This window comes from Dermacentor andersoni, chromosome 3, assembly GCF_023375885.2.
Source record: "Dermacentor andersoni chromosome 3, qqDerAnde1_hic_scaffold, whole genome shotgun sequence".
Taxonomy (NCBI): Eukaryota; Metazoa; Arthropoda; class Arachnida; order Ixodida; family Ixodidae; genus Dermacentor; species Dermacentor andersoni.
In genome coordinates, this window is record NC_092816.1 from 96587337 (window position 1) to 96608199 (window position 20863).

Here is a 20863-nt window from a genome sequence, read left to right on the forward strand (position 1 = left end):
ACTGGTCTTGCATCTGCGTTTTTCATTAGCATACCTGCCAACCCACGAATTTTCGGTCAAGCTTTTGAATTTGGGCGCAACCTGTGTTGCGCTTTACAAATGTTGCGTTAAGTTCTACAAAAGTAATTCTGTTTGAAAATACTTTGCTCGTCGGTCTCTATTCCTTTCGTCGCAAGTTTTGTCTTCTGACGGTGGAAAGATGCGAAATGGATACTTGCTTCGAGCAAGTACTTGCTTCGAGGCAGCGAGGAGCACGGAGCGAGAGCATGCTGGCGGCCCACTGCTGGGTGACGTAAGCATAACGTCGATTCGAAGGGCGGGGCTTTGCGCTCGCTGCTGCCTCCAAATTTCGGTTCCGCGCACTCTGATGACCGAAACTCGTCGTGCCACAGTTCCGCAGATAATTGCATTTTTTTGAACCCAAAAGTTGATGCGGCACGTACGGGGGGGAGAGCTCGCTTCAATTTCCCAATTATCATGAGCCCACTTAAATTATAAGTTTGCAAGTGAATAGATCTTTCTTAATTAGTAACTAATTACCACCTACCACCCGTCACTCCGTGGTCACCACCACTGACGGCATGTATCTGAACGTACCGTCTTTTTATTTGTGAACGTTTACTATTAAATATTATTTAAAGCCTTCATACAGACACCTGATACATTGGCGCACTTTGGAGTAGAGGTGGTGGCACTTTAAAGTCCGAAAATTTTGGTGCTGATTTTACACGCTTGTGTTTTGTATTGATAGTATAAGTGGCATTGCAAATTGCATAATGCCTTTATGGTTGCTTCCAAGCGCCTGTCTTATGCGTTATCGCACTTTCTTTTGTTCATCATATCATAAGCCTGTCTGGCTTCCTGAAATTCCCCGATTTTTAACTAAACATGGCTTCACATAACGGTTATCTGCAAAGGCAGCTTTGAAATTGCAAAGGGTGTACAGCCCCATGCCGCATAATAAAAAGCAAGAAATCACGTACAGGAAGCTGGTGAATAACTGAAGTACAACGCTCTCGATTTCTTTTTCTTAAACCTTTATTTAAAGAAGAATATCTTAGGATCCTGCACTGACATTTTGTCTTGGACGCAAGAACGCTCAGGATGCTCAAGGCACAGTCCACTGTCTGCACATCAAATGATTTGTGATCAACAAACGTCCATGGTATTATCACAGCAAGCATGTACATATGAAGCATGCTACGTCAAGATACACTATTCGTCCGGCGTCTTTTGATGAATCTGTAAATGAAGTCCGTGGTCCACATTAAGCACACGAAGAAAGAGCCAATGCTGATCATTTGGAGCAGTCCATCGTATGACCCGATTTCGTCCTTGAAGTAACCTGAGGAAAAGAAGAAATACGTGTGCAAAGAAATTGTGCATCCGTTCTCGGTGGTGACGGTACGGCCACTTTTAAAGAGAACACATTATAATAAAGCGAAAATAACTGAAGCACTTCTATGCTTATCGCAAGAAAAGAAATGACGGCTGAGATGAGGCTTTAGGCTGACATTTATATGATCAAATAGGTCTTCATGCCTTCATGCAATAATTCAGCTGCCATAGGTAGTCATTAGACACATTCTTTACACAGGAAAAAACATCAAATAGCTGTAAGAGACCGACTATCATTATTCCCGGGCTTCCTTTCGTACTTCACGAGAGTTGTAACAGCGGGCTCAAGGACCACACTGTTATAACACACAGCCATTAAGCTCATAATCTAACACTTGTGAGGGGTTGCGTGCATGGCATGATATGAACAGTATTAACCAAGTTCAAACAGCAGAATGCAACTGCTGCTACACCGTACCAACAAGCGCACTGCACTTGTCCGGCCTTACGTCGTGTTTGCCTGCACTATGTATGGCTGTATACCGCTGTTCATAATTCGTCGATATGAACCAGATAGCTCAGGAGCTTCCACTACTGCATAATTTCATGGTCATGCTGATGCAACAGCTGGGCGTGGTGATGGTTAACCATGGTCCACGGGACCGCGAAAGAAGACGGGGGAATGTGCGAGGCCGTGGCATCATTAGATTAATACAAGGCGCACTCAAAAACTTCTTCTAAATCATCACGAAAAGATCATCTAATGGGAGTCAGAGAGCTCTAGCGTGTCCGTACACGTGTGGGTCATTGTGGAATTATAGGCTACTGGAAGGGTGGACGGTAGCAGCCTTCATACGAACGCCCATGAAGGCTGTCGACGCCAGCTCAACACAGTGTCGGCAACAATGCTGATAGCGCTATCTTGTGGCGTACAGTTTAGTCGGAGAGTACACAGAGTTCTTATTGATAATAATGATCAGCCATATTCTACTGAGCTGCTGGCGTGTAAATTACCAGTAGCGACATAATCATTAAAACGCAGCCCGTTTTAGTTCGACGAAAAGACATGGATAACATAAACGTTCCTAAGCCTTGTGGTGGGACAATTAGGGCGTCGAGGTCAGGTCTCCGGTAACACACTATTTCGTGAAAGTCTAGTAACTAAAGTATAATGTGCTTCTGGACAAGCAAAGCTCTCGAGTATCGCGGCGCGGTAACTCGAGGGTAACGATAAAGGGCTCTGCTCACATATTGCAGGCAGGCAAAATAAGTCCCGGCGTGCAAAGTGAGATAGAGTGTGGCGGTTGTAGATGCAAAGGACGCCAGCAAACCACTGCGCAACGTGAGAAAATCTCGTAGATACCAAATGGAGAGAGCGGCCAACTGGCGCTAATAAGAGAGGGCACGTGCAAGCGTAGGTGAGTAAAGGAGAGGTGACAGCGGCCTCGTCACAGGCAGGCATATACCGCTATACCTATGGCCAAATATTTGTGTCGCAAAAGTCATATACAGACTGCTGTACGCTCACCGGTGATCTTGGGGCACGCCAGGTAAGCCAGGCCCATCACGAACCGGGTGACGCCCGACGAAAGTCCCAAGTTCTCCACTCCCAGCTGGTCGGCCAGCACGGGCCCGAACAGCACGACCACAGTGCCGTTGCTCCAGCCGAACAGTGCGCACATGAGCGCCGTCACCGCGTAGCGGTCGGGTCGTATGGTGGGCAGCGAGACACACAGCGCGCCCGTGAGCATCGCGCTGGCGCTCAACAGCACGCGCCGGTCGCAGAAGGCCCGGTCCGACAGCGCGCCGGCCACGAGACGGGCGCAGGCGTCGCCGATGGCGGACACCGAGAGAAACACTGCGCCGTCGCGGCGCGTGAAGCCCTTTTCGATCGCGAAGTCGACGAGGATCATCAGAACCAGAAGCGTGTAGACCGAGAAGGCGCACGTCACGGTCACCATGTAGAAGACGGGCGCCCGAAGGAAGCTCCAGTGCGACGAGCCCGCGCCATCGCCGCTGGCCTCCAGAACGTCTGAACGGGCCGACGTCTGGCGACGGAGGCCTTTGACTGCAGCGTCGACGGCGACGGCTTCGGGACATCCGTTGGTTTCCAGGACTGCCGGCTCGGACACAGACCAGGGAGGGGCGACGGCACTATTGTTGCTGGTGCTACCAGCTCCGCCATTTTGAATGTTGTAGGCGCCGTGCAAGCGCGAGTACGAAGGAGTGTCGCCGCCGCCGCTTTGTTTCCTCTTGAGGAAACGGAAGGAGATTCGCCCGAACTCTATGGGTTTAGGACAGGGAGGAAACTCGTACGTGGTCGCCGTGCCGTTTGCGACCACTGGATCGCGTGCTTCGGAGACTTCGCCGTTAGACACGCTGACGATGTCAGCTTGGTTTTCGGGTAAAGACCCGTTTGCGTAAGAGGTGAAATCCTCGCAGCTTTGCAAAATTGACGTGCTCTTGAGGGAAGGTTTTGATCGCACGTCCTTGAGCTTGGTGCCGTTCAGTTCAGCATCAGCGGATGTGCCGGCTCCGATTACGGCCCTGTAGGTACCATCAATCGTCGCCACTGTAACGGAAAAGAAGGTAAGCATGTATAATTCTCAGAAAGAGCTGCATAGATCTATGTTTTACCCGCCGTGGTTGCTTAGTGCATATGGTGTTGGGCTGCGAAACACGAGGCTGCGGGATGGAATCCCGGCTACGGCAGCTGCATTTCGATGAGGGCGAAACCGGAAAACGCCCGTGTACTTAGATTTAGGTGCATGTTAAAGAGTCCCAGGTAATCAAAATTTCCGGAGTCCTCCACTAGGGCGTGTCTCACATTCAGATCAGGGTTTTGGCACGTAAAATCCCATAACTTAATTTTTTTATCTACCTTTATATTTACACGTAATGCATGCGCGCAAACAAAGCAGTTGCATGTGCAGTCTGCACACCATTTTTACTTTGAGCGCTTTAACAAAGAATGCGTTCTCGGCGCCGCAATCCTGGCGATCGATAGGTCATGTGGTGAGGCTTCATACGCTGGTTCTGGACAGACCACGACAGCTATTTTTTAAGGCGAACGCCACGCGCTGACGGTTCTGATGGCTTCCCCTTTTTCCGTGCCGTCTAGTTCATGTGTGTGCCTTTCACGATGAGTGTCAGTCGCTGGGATGAAGAAGATAATGAGACGTTTATCATTACTTTTAAATGTACCATCGCGCCTTGTCTGAAGTGTGCAACGACGAAAATAAATGGCCGGACAACGTCTGCTCGTGTCATACCTTTACTCCAAAGTCGCGTCCGAGTTTCCGGCGGGGCAGACGAGCGGACACGTACATAACCCTTCTGGACTATAAAGAGCATCAGCAATGCACTTTTAACATTGTGCTCCAGCTATTCCCACTTTGCCGAAGGTTCAGCCAGACAATACTTTGAATGTGTAAGTGTGTGGGTCTGACTAGTGATATGTAGTGACTTATTTTAGACAATATTGCTATTCATTTGGAAATTGGCTTTGCTCAGGCACCGATTACGGGTGCGGCCCTGTCCTCATGCGCAGTTGCTCCGGGGGCTTGCACCACGACCGCGGAACCGACGCAGGGCTCTGACCGTTCCTTAATTCGCACGGACTCCCGTGTCCACGTTTTGTTTCGATGAATATAACATCCATCATCAGGCCTTAACATTCTGATCCGACTTCTTCGTGGTTTTGCCACGCAAAACACCAGAATTTGGTTATATTTAGTCAGAAACCAATCCGTGAACCAGCATATTTATAGTGGTAATATAGGTTGGTATAGAGAGGTCGATTCGTCATGTGCGTGTCTCCAGCAGCGCGAACGGCAGCGTGGAAAGCCACTAGTTTCCATCATCCTCTCCCGCGCCGCCACAAGGAGAAAGGGTGGCGGTAGAAGACGGCGGGCTATCATCCTGAGCGCTCCATCTGGAGGACAAGGGCCTGCCTACCGCTCTCGTGTATGTGTGCTGCGAACGTGACAAACTTATTTCTCTCTTCTTTCCTTGTTATGTCCCCCTTCCCCAAGGCACGGAGACATGCACCCTAAAGCGCTACAGAGAAGAGCGCCTCTTCCTCTCTTCAATGACCCTAGCTCTCACAACACTTAAACCTTCAGGCGCTCAAAAGCTCTCGCATGACAGCACATGCGTCACAAAAAGGGTATAGTTGGCTTTCAAAAACGCACTTCGCAATTGAGTTGCGGGATAGCATGCACCCTTTGCATCGGTGCCTTCGTATAGGCGGTGAAGATCCAACCACCACGAAAACAGGTGAAAGAGACAAAGAAAGTTGGAACTTCGTAGCACGGAACCCAAGGACGAGACAAAAGGGAAACGACACACACATCTACATTGCCATTTGTCTCCGCGCTACGAAGTTACATCTTGGAATACCAACCAGCCCGATCTTCTACAACTGTCAAGCCAAAGAAAGCTATCACAAATAACAGAAGTTTTAACAGAAATAAAAGTAAGAAAGCTTGACTGCACCTCGTTCCGAACGCTCCAGATTCGCTGCTGATCCTCGCCGCTGCTCTCCGTCGCCGGATTTGTTAGCTGCGGTTGTCGCGGGCGAGATCTTTGTGCGCGTGGTTTTCGAAGCCTCCCAGGGAGGCACCTTGAAGATGATGCACGCTGATAGGGCGTTCAGCATAAGACCGCCCGTGATGAGGAAGGCGCCCATGAAGCCGTACTCCTGCGCGGAATTTGTAGGGACCGCATGAAGGCGAAATTGTCGAACGAGCTCAGGGCGACCAGTTCTGCTTATTGTATATGGGACATACCAAGTCAACGTGAAACACACCATCGTTCCGGAGCCAATACGGGCTCCTTGGTCGCACTTGCTTTTACCAGAGTGTGACTAAGGAACCTACGCGGACTCTGCAATGTCTCTGCGTTTTCACCTTGACTTGCTTAGTGACTGCAGCTTCTTCTTTTAGTACCGTATCTGACCAGATTAATTTTCTTCACACCCTTCGTTTACTACTTAGCGGGACTAAGTAACGATGAGTTGATCCATTGTAATTTCTTGAGTGAGAAGAGACTGACACTTGCGCGAAAACTTTCTTTAATGGGATTAGCAGCCTTAGGATACTTCAGGCACTTTCCAGTGTCTATCGGTGCCTTTAACCGTTTTCCGGCTAGCTTGAATCACTGGTAGGGTCATGGTCTAATGGGTGGAGCATCGGGCTGCTGTGTCGAGAGAACCGAGTTCGTAACCAACCGTCTAAGGAATTTGAGTCGCAGAATATGAAACACTGTGCCACTCTTCAATGAACCTTTCTGGCGCCAACATGAGTCACTGCGTATGTACCGCTGGGTATGTGCCCCTCTTCGTCACTGGGTATGTGGCACTGGCGATGTGCCGTCTTTAATGACAAACGAAAAAGGAAACAAAACAACATCTGCAGATTCCATGCGCTGCGGGTACCGGTTAAACGAGAACTTTGATTGGTTTATGTGCAGAATTATTTTTCTGCTTAGCGATTATTTGCAAGTAGAGACCACACGACCCAGTTGGACGCATTGCCACTAGGAACCGCCTCACTCAACACTTTTCCTCCGTTGGTAGAGAGGGAGAGAGCCAAAGAGAAAATTTCGATGTGGGTACAAGGCGGAGAAAACGGCAGGACTAGAAACTGTGTATGGCCTGCTACGCTAATACAAGTGGTAAAGGAAAGAAGGTGAAGTGAAAAGAAAACAGGAAGAGGGTAGATGACGCGGATAGAGCCTATATTGCGAGACATGAGCAAGGCTCGGTCGATCGTCGTCTTCCTTCATGGAAACGATTCGTACCAATACAAGGTGTTTCAACGAATATTTTAAGGAATATTTTAAAAAAATGGCCGTATTGAAATACAAGGGCTGTTCCTTCGGAAACTAGCCGTTTGTGGTGGCGGCCACAAGGCGACGGGCGATACATGGCAATTAAACGCTAATTAACAAAAAATAACGAATTAACTCTTAAACCTTAAGTTTCAGCGGTATTCATCGTAATTTGGAAAAAAAGAGACCTCTCGGTATAAGCCATATCAACTTTTGGATTTAGGAAAATTAGCTTACCCGCGGACTTGTGGCACGACAAAATCAAAGCGCGCGAAACTGATACTGGGAGGCTGCAGCAAGCGCATGGCCGTTCCCCTCGAAGCAACGTTATGCTTACGTGCCCCAGCAACGAGAAGCCAGCGCTGAGAAAGTGAGGAGCGCGGAGTCCAGCGCGCTGGCTGTTGGCGGCTGGATGACGTAAGCAGAACGGCGCCTCATGGGTCGCGGCTTTGCGCTCGCTGCTTCCTCCCAGTTTCGGTTTCGCGCGCTCTGACAGCCGAATTTAGTCGTGCCGCAATTCCGTGAGTAATCGCCGTTTATTGGGATAGCAATTACATGGACACTCCAGGCGCATTTCTGGGGTCGCCGTCGCTATTGGCGTCGCCGTGAGGCTCTTCATAAAGTCGAAGGACGACAAAATCGTCGCCGCGCGCCGTATACGCTGCAGTGCGAGTAAACGCGTGCGAGGGTGGGCCGGCAATCGCGGCTTAGTCTCGCGCACGCAAGAGAGGAAAGCGGGAAGGAAGCGCGCCGTCTTACGTCGCGCTCAATGCTTCGAAGGAAGATAGGGAGGGGGTGCGTTCTAATACACTAAAGTGGATCCGCTCGCAGCTGGTACCGCGCTTGCTCACTCCAGCGTGTTGACCACAAGATTCCGTGGTCAGCAAGTGAGAGGTATTCATGTGTGCTTGTGCGCGAGCGACGTACACCATGGTTGCTAATTTAATTAGTATGACTATATTTACAAGTTTATACGGCCGATAAATCTACTATCCTTACTTTGTGTAGCTGTCCACTAATTTGTTATCGCAGTCGATGCTTCACCTTTCGGGAGAAACTGCGACTTTTTTCTAAATCCGAAAGTTATGGCTGATATGGCTTAGGCGAAGAGTTCGCTTCAATTTCTCAGTTACGATGGGCGCTCTAAAACTAATAACTTATAATGTTAATTAATGTATTTTTGTTTATTGGCGACTCATTACCATATATCTCCTGTTACCTCATGGTCGGCACCGCTGGCGGCATATCTGCATAGGAACCGCGCTTTTATTTCAGGACGGCTGGGTTGATACATTAAAGACTTCGCAGCTTGTTTTCGCCGGAGTGACTTGCAAAATCGTTCGCGCTTTCTGGCGTTCGCAAGGAAGACGGCGGGGGGTCGCATAATTATGAACAAAGTGAAGTATGCGAGTTTGAATTCTACATGCTACCCTACACATCTCCGCGGATTCTGCGAAAATGGGAGAAGCTACATGAGACTGTCACGCGTTCATGAACACACATACAAGTGAAGTATGCGAGCTAGACGTCGACGCGTATAGTTCGATGTCTATAAACTTAATTGTGGAAAATTGGGAGGAGCGAAGGGGAAAAAATATTCAGATCCCACGCACTCTGGCAACCGATGTAAGGGAATTTTTGTATGCTGTTAGCTTTTACTGACGATAAGTAGCGGTGGTGTTGGCGGCGAATGTGGAATTTCTTCGGCGTTTAGTTCAATACGAGAGTACTGAGTTGACGTTAAGCGTTACCTTACGTGCACCACTGCTGTTTGTCGGCGTAGTCCACAGAAGACACAAGGAGACGTCTTTGCTTGAGGCGTTGTTGTGCGCCATCGTTCATAGTCTCTGAGAGGGTTGAGCATGACCGTGGCGCATTGAATCGTGGCAAAAGCGGTCTGCACCACGTTTCGCTGCATAGGAAAGACGCTCCTGTTCCGCAAGACGCTTCTTTGGTGCCTATATATCCTCGACGCTGAGTGCACGCTTAGGAGCCATTTTGCTGACGCGTGTTTATGTCCTGGCCAGTACGCTGTTAAGACGCCAGCTTCAAGCGCTTCCAGGAATAGGTTGACGCTCTGCTTTCGAATATTTCTGTGTGCCCAAGGCTGACAGAATCATTGCATAGTTTTCAACTACGTCTTTTGTCATCGCACTTCTAGTTAGAGCTCTGTTGTCGTCCTGTATAATTTTTGTAAGGCCCTAACGGTATGGGTGTTACTCGTGCGACAAGGAAACGCCCTTAAGGGTGTGAACATTTTTTACAGTGTATGCCAACTATATCTATAGTTAATACCGTGTTTAATCCACGATTCTACAGTTAATTCTGTACACTTCACATTCCAACCTCAAAAAGTTCCAAAAATTTTATCTGGGGAGCAACGACTGTATAGGAGTTGAAAATAACATCTGAAATGTAATTTTTCCAGGGCCAGGAACGACCTCGAACGAAATCCATCCAATGAATGTAAGCGACGACAAACACGCGTCACGTGTCAATATACGAACGGCGAAAGAACGTTTTGAGGCCTGCGGTCGGAAGCGTCGTCAAGAAGCATAGGATATTTGTTTTATGCGGCACACCTTAACGTTTTACAATGTGCTCTAAACCTATTTTTGGAGCTTACCGGTACGCTTGTCTTTCTATTTATCTTAATATCGTACACTAAAGAGATAGTACTGTACTGAAGTGGGCCTCGGCTCGCAAGTAAGACCTTACCTGAAGCAGGAGGTGAAGAACTGGCGGGAAAGCAAACCCGGCCAATGTGCCGCCCGTGTAGTAGATGCCGTTGCCCGAGCCTCGGTATCGCTTGAAGTACTTGCCGATGATCACATCGTTAGTAGGCATCCCGATGCCGTTGCCGATACCTGCAACGGCAAGAGATTGAGACCCCGTGATCAAATTTTTGACACATATGACGTTTGGGCGTACGCACGACGTAAACGCGAAACGTGTTGAAAGCAGCCATACTAAGGCTACAGATTTAAACAATATAAATTTAGTTTGAAGGAACGGGGCGGGACGCGAAATCGAAAAAATGTAATTGAAAAGTATTGGGCCAGTTGGTTAGGCGGTATAGTTTCTCGGTATAGTTTCTCGCAGTCATCCTTGTCAACACTCTTTAACAATGAAATCAAGTTCTTGATGAAAACTCGTCCGGTCGGGATTAATCATAGACAAAGGTAATATGGACGCCAACCACAAACATAAACAAAATAACAAGACGTGAACAAAGCTTCCGTACGGGTAGTGAAACGTCTTGTTATTAATGTTTGCAGCCGGCGTTCTTTTTATCATTGGCTCTTTAATAATGTGTTATATGATCGACTCCAGCGAATTTCATCGATCTCACTATTTTCTTTTTACCCAAAAGAAACAATCGCTCATGACATTTATAGATGCGCAAGGGAGACGTAGAAGTAATCACCATGAGATACTCCCATTAGCGCATTGCATGGAGAAACAGGAAGGTGTCTATCTTTCGGAATCCGAGGTGCACTACAGAAAAAGCGGCATTGTTTTGTGAACGAAACCAAGGACAGAAGCTAGGAGCTATCTACGTCAGGCTAGGTAGCAAATTAGGGACCGAAAACTAGATTAGTCCTCTCACTCTCGGGGGCCACGATTCCAAAAGGAGATACGCGTGATGCCTAGGTGCAGGCAAAACGTCGGTAGTGTTTCTGGCTTCGGATTGGTTCGGCGTGCTCGTCTGTATAGGTCAGTAACTTATCGACGGCACACCCTGTGACAACGTGTTCCGGCTGCAGAACCGAGCTTACCTACGCCGGGCCCGGCGTAGGTATGTTCCATTGAAACGCACGCGGTTGTGCGTTTTAATCGAGCGGCTGTCGTAATACAAATGAACTGGCTCTTCAGAGACCCCGATGTGGACAAGTCCAGCTGCAGAAACGTTGCCGCATGCCCTGCGGCGTTGGCTCCGTGGTTGTATGACATTCTGCTGTTGAACACGAGGTCGTGGTTTTCATTACCAGCCGCATTTTGATCAGGGGAAATATAGACACGCTCGGTGTTCAGAGGCAGCCGATCAAAGTTAATCCGAAGCCTTCCACTACACGGCGTCTTTCATGAAACCCGCGTGTGTTGATTTGGGGCATGTTACTTATAATAACAAAGTCTTTAGCACTTCACTGATGCTTAGCCTTTGTTGGTTTTACGCTTCTGCCCTGTTGCGACGAACACATAGTGACTGTGCTTTCTCGCCTTGGAAAGTGAAACGCTTACCGCTGCAGATTCCAAGCAGCAGGAAGACGGCCGTCATGTCCCCGGCGAAGGCGCAGCCTATGGCGCTCACGGCCGTCACGAGACTTCCCGTGACAGACAACGCCATCAGCGGTACATGCTTCGTGAGGAAGCCGACGAGGGGACCTGCAGAATCACGCAGTGCATGCAACAAACGTTCCAGTCAATTCAGCTTTTAATGCGAGAGCATTCTTTTGCGAATACCGCAGCAAAATCTGTCCGTGACGCGAAAAGTGTGATGCTTTGTATCTGCACAAAAATGCGTAATTTACGAAGACATTTGATTATTATAATAGTGTAAATGTGGATGATTTGTAGCTTTATAAGTCAAAAGAAGAACTGAAATCGAAAAGAAAATAAAGTTGATCAGCGAGAACACTCATATGATCAGATTTATGCATACCCATAGGGCTACATAGGGCTTCATAGAAAATGCATAAAGAATTCTATACTAGAGGAGGGCCAGATTACATTTGTGGGTGGGCTAACTAAAATTTGCGGGTGGGCCAACTTGAAAATTGGAATTGGGCCAACCTAAATATAGGGGTAGGTCAAGTGAAATTTGCGGCTAGTCAAATTTGAAATTTCGGGGTGGGCCAACTTAAATTTGATGGTGGACCAACCTGAAATTAGGGGCTCGCCCAACTCGAAATTTAGGGGTGGGCCAGCTTAACTTTGGCGCTGGACCAACTTGAAATTCGGAAGTAAATTGGCCAACTGAAATTTGGAGCTGTAGTAGTGCAATCGCAAAGCGGTAACTGGGAAATAGATTCAAGAGCTTTTTTTTGTGTGTGTGGTGCAATTTTCCTTATGCGGAAACAATGTCCGTTTTTTTTGTGGAAAAGAAAGAAAAAATAGAACATATGTTTTTGCTATTTTCTTTCTTAAGGCATACTAATAGCCACCTCTTTGCACGTGTCACTTCAGTTTGGCACAGCATGCCTTGGTCTATGCAATGCACAACGTTCTCGTGTGCTCGAAGGAACGACTCTGGCCTTTTAATGAGCGGGCTCGAGACCGGCCCGGGCCCGCCGAAAAACGCTTCGGATGGCCTGGCCCGGCCTACAGGCCAAGCCAGGCCTGGGCTTTCGGGTCTGCCCAGGCCCATGCAGTGCTCTAGTGTGCCTACTTCAAATTTGGGGGTTGGCTGACCTAAACTTGGGGGTAGGCCAACTTGAAATTTGTGGGTTGGCCAACTGAAATCTGGGGCTATGCTTACGCATACTAAGACAGCTCCAGTGAAGTTTCTGCATATTCTTTATATTTTCGAGGCCAGGCACAACGGGGACAAAAGCATTCCGTTCTTAAAACATGACGTGCGGTCGAAGGGAAGGAAATGTGAGCTATGCCCTCAGCGCTTGACAAAGGCGCCAGGTTAGTCACTTGCATACTTTCAGGCACCCAGAAAGCCATTTCACTTCACCAGTCGAAGGACCATATTGTCACGTGGTGGTGACGTAGAAGAACACAGTAGCAATACTGTGAACGAGAAAACTAACTTTTATTGGGCGAACTTGTGCCCACAAAACAGGCTACACTTCTAGCACAACGAAAGCGGCGAACACAGTCGGCGACCGTCGGAAATCTGATTAGCGGGTCAAGCGCGTCGGCTTTTATAGATCAGTCGTCGAATGTTCCAGATTAACTGATGGGACCCGCGTGTCTTCCACAAAGTTCGACACCATTCGTGTCACGCGATGAAATCTGATAACACAAGGTTCGGCGACAACAGATACGCGGATAGAAGCGTCGATAACTTTCCAGAAACGTCGGATACATGCAGGCGCGTCCCTCGCTGTGTGATTACAGTTAAGCGGCGAAACGTAGTTGCCCGATAAAGATAAGTACACGTGTCATTACCCCCCTCTTAAAAAGCATCGACCCGATGCTGCTAACAAACGAAAGTAACAAAGAAAAGCACTCGTAGCAAAGAAAACAACAAACTAAGGAAGTTCATCAGCGTCCGTAAAATGGCTTAAGGCGCACCACGTGGACCACTTCAGATCGTGCGCGGCGCCGCTGCGAGTGCGAAATGCCGTCTGGCACGACCTCATAGTCTAGTGCGCCAATACGTCGGATGACCTTGTAGGGTCCGAAATAGCGTCGCAGCAGCTTCTCACTGAGTCCTCGCCGGCGTATCGGGGTCCATACCCAAACACGGTCGCCGGGCTGGTACTCGACGAAGCGTCGTCGGAGGTTGTAGTGTCGGCTGTCGGTACGCTGCTGGGTCTTGATCCGTAGGCGGGCGAGCTGTCGGGCTTCTTCGGCGCGCTGGAGATAGGTAGCGACGTCAAGATTCTCCTCGTCAGTGACGTGCGGCAGCATGGCGTCGAGCGTCGTCGTCGGGATCCTGCCGTAAACCAACTTGAATGGCGTGATCTGTGTTGTTTCTTGCACCGCCGTGTTGTAGGCGAAGGTGACATACGGCAGGACCGCGTCCCACGTCTTGTGCTCGACGTCGACGTACATTGCTAGCATGTCGGCGAGGGTCTTGTTCAGGCGCTCCGTGAGACCATTCGTTTGCGGATGGTAGGCAGTTGTCCTCCTGTGGCTCGTCTGGCTGTACTGCAGAATGGCTTGGGTGAGCTCTGCTGTAAAAGCAGTTCCTCTGTCGGTGATGAGGACTTCTGGGGCACCATGTCGCAGCAGGATGTTCTCGACGAAAAATTTCGCCACTTCGGCTGCGCTGCCTTTTGGTAGAGCTTTGGTTTCAGCAAAGCGGGTGAGATAGTCCGTCGCCACGATGATCCACTTATTCCTGGATGTTGACATCGGAAACGGCCCCAACAAATTCATCCCAATCTGCTGGAATGGTCGACGAGGAGGTTCGATCGGCTGTAGTAATCCTGCTGGCCTTGTCGGTGGTGTCTTGCGTCGTTGACAGTCTCTGCATGTCTTGACGTAACGGGCGACGTCGGCGGTCAGACGCGGCCAGTAATACTTTTCCTGTATCCTCGACAGCGTCCGGGAGAATCCGAGGTGCCCAGCGGTTGGATCGTCGTGTAGGGCGTGCAGTATTTCTGGACGGAGCGCTGACGGCACCACAAGAAGGTAGCTAGCGTGGACTGGTGAGAAGTTCTTCTTCACGAGCAGGTTGTTTCGTAGCGTGAACGAAGACAACACGCGCTTAAATGCCCTAGGGAAAACGTCGGTGTTCCCTTTCAAATACTCAACGAGGCCTTTTAGCTCCGGGTCTGCTCGTTGCTGTTTAGTGAAGTCTTCCGCGCTTATTATCCCAAGGAAGGCGTCGTCGTCCACGTCGTCTTGCGGCGGGGGATCGATTGGGGCGCGTGATAAGCAGTCGGCGTCGGAGTGTTTTCTTCCGGACTTGTATATTACCGTTACGTCATATTCTTGTAGTCTGAGGCTCCACCGCGCCAGCCGTCCTGAAGGGTCCTTTAAGTTAGCTAGCCAACACAACGCGTGGTGGTCGCTGACGACTTTGAATGGCCTGCCATAGAGGTAAGGGCGGAATTTAGCTGTAGCCCAAATGATGGCGAGGCATTCCTTTTCAGTCGTAGAATAATTGCTTTCCGCTTTTGACAGTGACCGGCTAGCATACGATATCACCCGTTCAAGTCCTTCTTTCCTCTGGACTAGGACGGCACCGAGGCCTAGGCTACTGGCGTCAGTGTGGATTTCAGTATCGGCGTCCTCGTCGAAGTGTGCAAGTACCGGCGGCGACTGCATGCGTCGTTTGAGTTCTTGAAATGCGTCGGCCTGCGGCGTTTCCCAATTGAACTCGACATCAGATTTCGTTAGATGTGTTAGCGGCTCCGCGATGCGCGAAAAGTCCTTGACAAAGCGCCTATAGTAGGCACACATGCCAAGGAATCTGCGCACTGCCTTCTTGTCGATTGGCTGCGGGAACTTTGCGATGGCAGCTGTCTTTTGCGGGTCGGGGCGCACTCCAGATTTGCTGATGACATGGCCTAGGAATAGAAGCTCATCGTAAGCGAAGCGACACTTTTCCGGCTTCAGGGTGAGCCCTGATGACTTGATGGCCCCTAATACTGTCGCAAGCCGCTTAAGGTGATCGTCGAAATTTCCGGCGAAGACGACGACGTCATCCAAGTAAACAAGACAGGTCTGCCACTTCAATCCTGCTAAAACCGTGTCCATCACGCGCTGGAACGTTGCAGGCGCCGAGCACAGTCCAAATGGCATAACCTTGAATTCATAGAGGCCGTCTGGCGTGATGAAGGCGGTCTTTTCGCGATCCCTTTCGTCGACTTCTATTTGCCAGTAGCCAGACTTGAGCCATAAAAGGCTCAAGCCTTTTAGCCAAAGGCCATAAAACAACGTTGCCTATATACAGCACGAGCACAGCTACAAAATATTTGCCTTCGTTTCCAATGTCCTAGGCTACTTTCATGCCTATAAACTGAAACAATAATAAATAACAATTGCAGTTAGAGCGTGGGCGTAAATTAACGTATATATATATATATATATATATATATACGAAGGCTATATGAAAGTACCACCTAAGTAGCTTATACTATAACCCTTGTATGCTGACCAATTATGCGCACCTGTGTTCAGCCCAAAAAATATAAACGAAGATCTTCCTCATAAGACCTCTACACACAATGTCGGCTCAGGGATATATTTAAAGCACGCGTATCTGTTAATAGAATGGTGAATTACATTTCACAGATTCTTCCATTTACTTTATTTTTTTGTGATTTAGCCATTGGGTGTGTGCCTTTTCTCGGCCAATCCACTAGAATGGACATGGTCCACTACGATTCTTGCATAAAACCTGAGCATAGAATGTCGGCTCACAGATATATTTAAAGCACACGTATCTGTTAATAGAATGGTGAATTAGATTTCACTGAATCTTCCATTTCTTTGTGATTTAGCCATTTAGTTCGTGCCATTGGGTGCACGCATTTTCTTGGCCAATCCTCCAGAATGGGCATGTTCAACTACGATTCTTACATACAATGTCGGCTCACAGTTATATTTAAAGCACACGTATCTGGTAATAGAATGATGAGTTACATTTCACTGATTCTTCCATTTACTTTATTTTTTGTGTTAGCCATTTAGTTCGTGCCATTGGTTGTGTGCCTTTTCTTGGCCAATCCTCCAGAACGGGCATGTTCCACTACGATTCTTGCATAAAACTTGAACACACAATGTCGGCTCACAGATATATTCAAAGCACTCGTTCCTGTTAATAGAATGGTGAACTACATTTCACTTATTCTTCCATTTAATACATTTTTTCGGTGATTTAGCCATTTAGTTTGGGCCATTGGGTGTGTGCCTTTTCTTGGCCAATCCTCCAGAACGGGCATGTTCCACTGCGATTCTTGCATAAAACTTGAACACACAATGTCGGCTCACAGATTTATTCAAAGCACTCGTTCCTGTTAATAGAATGGTGAACTACATTTCACTTATTCTTCCATTTAATACATTTTTTCGGTGATTTAGAAATTTAGTTTGGGCCATTGGGTGTGTGACTTTCCTTGGCCAATCCTCCAGAACGGGTATGTTCCACTGCGATTCTTGCATAAAACTTGAACACACAATGTCGGCTCACAGATATATTTAAAGCACTCGTTCCTGTTAGTAGAATGGTGAACTACATTTCACTCATTCTTCCATTTAATATATTTTTTCGGTGATTTAGCCATTTAGTTTGGGCCATTGGGTGTGTGCCTTTTCTTGGCCAATCCTCCAGAACGGGCATGTTCCACTGCGATTCTTGCATAAAACTTGAACATACAATGTCGGCTCACAGATATATTTAAAGCACTCGTTCCTGTTAGTAGAATGGTGAACTACATTTCACTCATTCTTCCATATAATATATTTTTTCGGTGATTTAGCCATTCAGTTCGTGCCATTGGGTGTGTGCCTTTTCTTGGTCAATCCTCCAGAACGGGCATGTTCCACTACGATTCTTGCATAAAATTTGAACACACAATGTCGGCTCACAGATTTATTCAAAGCACTCGTTCCTGTTAATAGAATGGTGAACTACATTTCACTTATTCTTCCATTTAATACATTTTTTCGGTGATTTAGCCATTTAGTTTGGGCCATTGGGTGTGTGCCTTTTCTTGGCCAATCCTCCAGAACAGGCATGTTCCACTGCGATTCTTGCATAAAACTTGAACACACAATGTCGGCTCACAGATATATTTAAAGCACTCGTTCCTGTTAGTAGAATGGTGAACTACATTTCACTCATTCTTCTATTTAATATATTTTTTCGGTGATTTAGCCATTTAGTTTGGGCCATTGGGTGTGTGCCTTTTCTTGGCCAATCCTCCAGAACGGGCATGTTCCACTGCGATTCTTGCATAAAATTTGAACACACAATGTCGGCTCACAGATTTATTCAAAGCACTCGTTCCTGTTAATAGAATGGTGAACTACATTTCACTTATTCTTCCATTTAATACATTTTTTCGGTGATTTAGCCATTTAGTTTGGGCCATTGGGTGTGTGCCTTTTCTTGGCCAATCCTCCAGAACGGGCATGTTCCACTGCGATTCTTGCATAAAACTTGAACACACAATGTCGGCTCACAGATATATTTAAAGCACTCGTTCCTGTTAGTAGAATGGTGAACTTCATTTCACTCATTCTTCCATTTAATAAATTTTTTCGGTGATTTAGCCATTTAGTTCGTGCCATTGGGTGTGTGCCTTTTCTTGGCCAATCCTCCAGAATGGGCATGTTCCACTACGATTCTTCCACAAAACCTTAACATACAATGTCGTCTCACAGTTATATTTAAAGCACACGTATCTGTTAATAGAATGATGAGTTACATTTCACTGATTCTTCCATTTACACTATTTTTTTTTTGGTTTAGTGTGCATTTTCTTGGCCAATCCTCCAGAATGGGCATGTCCCACTACGATTATTGCATAAAACCCGAACATACGATTACCGCTAACAGATATATCTAAATCGCGTCGATCTGTTAATCTATCTACGTTCTTTTCATTTAGCCATTTGGTATCTGCTACAGTATCCGCCATCTGTTTTTGCTTCGTTTCCATTGGTAAATAACACATTTTACTGCATCATCTATTAATCACGTATGAAAGTGTTTAAACATGGCCAATTATCTCAATTTGTGCATATTTCATATGTTGCTTAATGGTTTTAATTCGTGTTCTACTGTCTTTATACTTACTGTCTTTTTGATTTGTTTATATAGGTTCGTATTTTTTACTGTCATGACTTTTTCATTTGTGTATACCATGTACAGAGGTCCCAATTCAGTCTCCGACTCCGGGACCTCCTCCTGTATATTGCATTTTCTAACAACTCGAATACGGTAATGAAATTTAATTCTGAAAATCCTGAAATGGGTGTGCTCGTCGTTGGCCAATCCTCGAGAATAAGAATGTCCACTGTGACACAAGAGGCGCAGAATCGCCAAAGTTTGTCTTACGTGTTTTACTTTCCTCTGCATACACCTCTCAACATGATTAAGCATCATACATCGCATTCGTGCTTTCGGCATCGTTCCGTGTACATCTCACACTGTTCGCCCACCTGATCTTGAGTATGTTTTTCGACATAGGATCTGTGAACTATGCAGTCCATAAACATAAAAAGGTACGCAGAAACTCCGCTGGAGTTGTCTAAGTATGCGTAAGCATAACCAAAAATTCAGTTGGCTCACTCGCAAATTTCAAGTTGGCGGACCCCCAAATATCAAGTTGGCCCACCCCTACTATAAATTTCCCCGTTCATTTTCTATGGAGCCCTATGTATCCCTAGGGGTGCTGCATAAATCTGATCATATGGGTATTTTTATGATATTTTTTTCAGTTGTTCCTTACAGCTTATAAAGCTACTAAGCTATCGATCATCATCATCATCAGCCTGCCTACGCCCACTGCAGATCAAAGGCCTCTCCCATACTTCTCCAACTACCCCGAATAATTGTGGCCATATTGTCCCTGCAAACTTCTAAATCTCATCCGTCCACCTTCTGCCGCCCCCTGCTACGCTTCCCTCCTCTTGGAATCCAGTACGTAACTCCTAATGACCATCGGTTACCTTCCCTCCTCATTACATGCCCTGCCCTGTCCATGCCCATTTCCTTTTCGTGATTTCAACTAAGATGTCATGAACACGCGTCTGTTCCCTCACCCAATCTGCTCTCTTATCCCTTATCGTTACACCCACCATTCTTTTTTCCATAGCTCGTTGCGTCGTCCTCAATTTAAGTAGAAACCATTTCGTAAGCCTACAGTTTCTGCCCCGTACGTGAGTACTGGTAAGACACAGCTGTTATACACTTTTCTCTTGAGGGATAATGGCAACCTGCTGTTCATGATCTGAGAATGCCTGCCAGGCGCACCCCAGCCCATTCTTATTCTTCTGATTATTTCAGTCTCATGATCCGGATCCGCAGTCACTACCTGCCCTAAGTAGATGTATTCCCTTACCACTTCCAGTGCCTCACTACCTATAGTAAACTGCTGTTCTCTTCCGAGACTGTTATACATTACTTTAGTTTTCTGCAGATTAATTTTTAGACCCACCCTTCTGCTTTGCCTGTCCAGGTCAGTGAGCATGCATTGCAATTGGTTTCCTGAGTTACTAAGGAAGGCAATATCATCAGCGAATCGCAAGTTACTAAGGCATTCTCCATTAACTCGTATCCCCAATTCTTCCCAATCCAGGTCTCTAAATACCTCCTGTAAACACGCTGTGAATAGCATTGGAGAGATCGTATCTACCTGACTGACGCCCTTCTTTATTGGGATTTTGTTGCTTTCTTTATGGAGGACTACAGTGGCTGTAGAGCCGCTATAGATATCTTTCAGTAACACTTACAGTATTATAACGATTAAATGTCTTCGCAAATTACGCCTTTTTGTGCAGATACAAGGCATTACACTTTTCGCCTGGCGGACAGATTTTGCTGGGGTACTCGCCAAAGAATGTTTACGCATTAAAATTGCACGATAGTAAAGTTGTCACCTTTGTGGTGTATGAACATAAACATTCCATAAGAATTAACGTTGCATGAGATCAAAGCAAACAAAATTGTACGCATCCCCGTTAGTTGGGAAGCATTTATTTAACCGCTTCACTAAAACTTAATTTCACATAGACTGCAACATGTGTGTTGGACCTGCATTTTGTCTCTCTCTCTGTCTCTCTTTGCACGAAAAGCATAAGATTTACCATATGTGCGGCAAAAAGGTTTTGAGATATGTACCGACAATGCACGAAGAGCACCAAACTTTTTAAGATTGCCTGTGACAGATAGCACAATTCTAACCCTTGATCTAGATTAGTCGGTGAAGCGACGATTACTTCCAAAGAAAAATGAAAACCCTTAATTGAATAATTAACATAATTGCCCTAAAAACCTTTAGGGTAAGTATTTCAGGGCTCGCATTTTATCTATACCAATGTAGCTAGTGAGCCATATCGT

General features: G+C 47.0%; 1 protein-coding gene across 3 annotated transcripts in view; it reads right to left on the reverse strand.

Moving 5' to 3' along the window:
- Window positions 1–1020: 1020 nt before the first annotated feature.
- The window catches only part of LOC126541892 (uncharacterized), a 64551-nt gene continuing 44708 nt past the window's right edge, over window positions 1021–20863 (reverse strand). For all 3 annotated transcript variants that reach the window (XM_050188859.3, XM_055076378.2, XM_055076375.2), the window contains exons 3-7: window positions 11413–11556; window positions 9889–10037; window positions 5836–6040; window positions 2867–3910; window positions 1021–1345 (exon numbers count right to left, since the gene is read on the reverse strand). In XM_050188859.3, the coding sequence (XP_050044816.1) occupies window positions 1206–1345; window positions 2867–3910; window positions 5836–6040; window positions 9889–10037; window positions 11413–11556 (1682 nt within the window). In that variant the 3' untranslated portion in view covers window positions 1021–1205. The remainder of the gene's footprint in view (window positions 1346–2866; window positions 3911–5835; window positions 6041–9888; window positions 10038–11412; window positions 11557–20863) is intronic.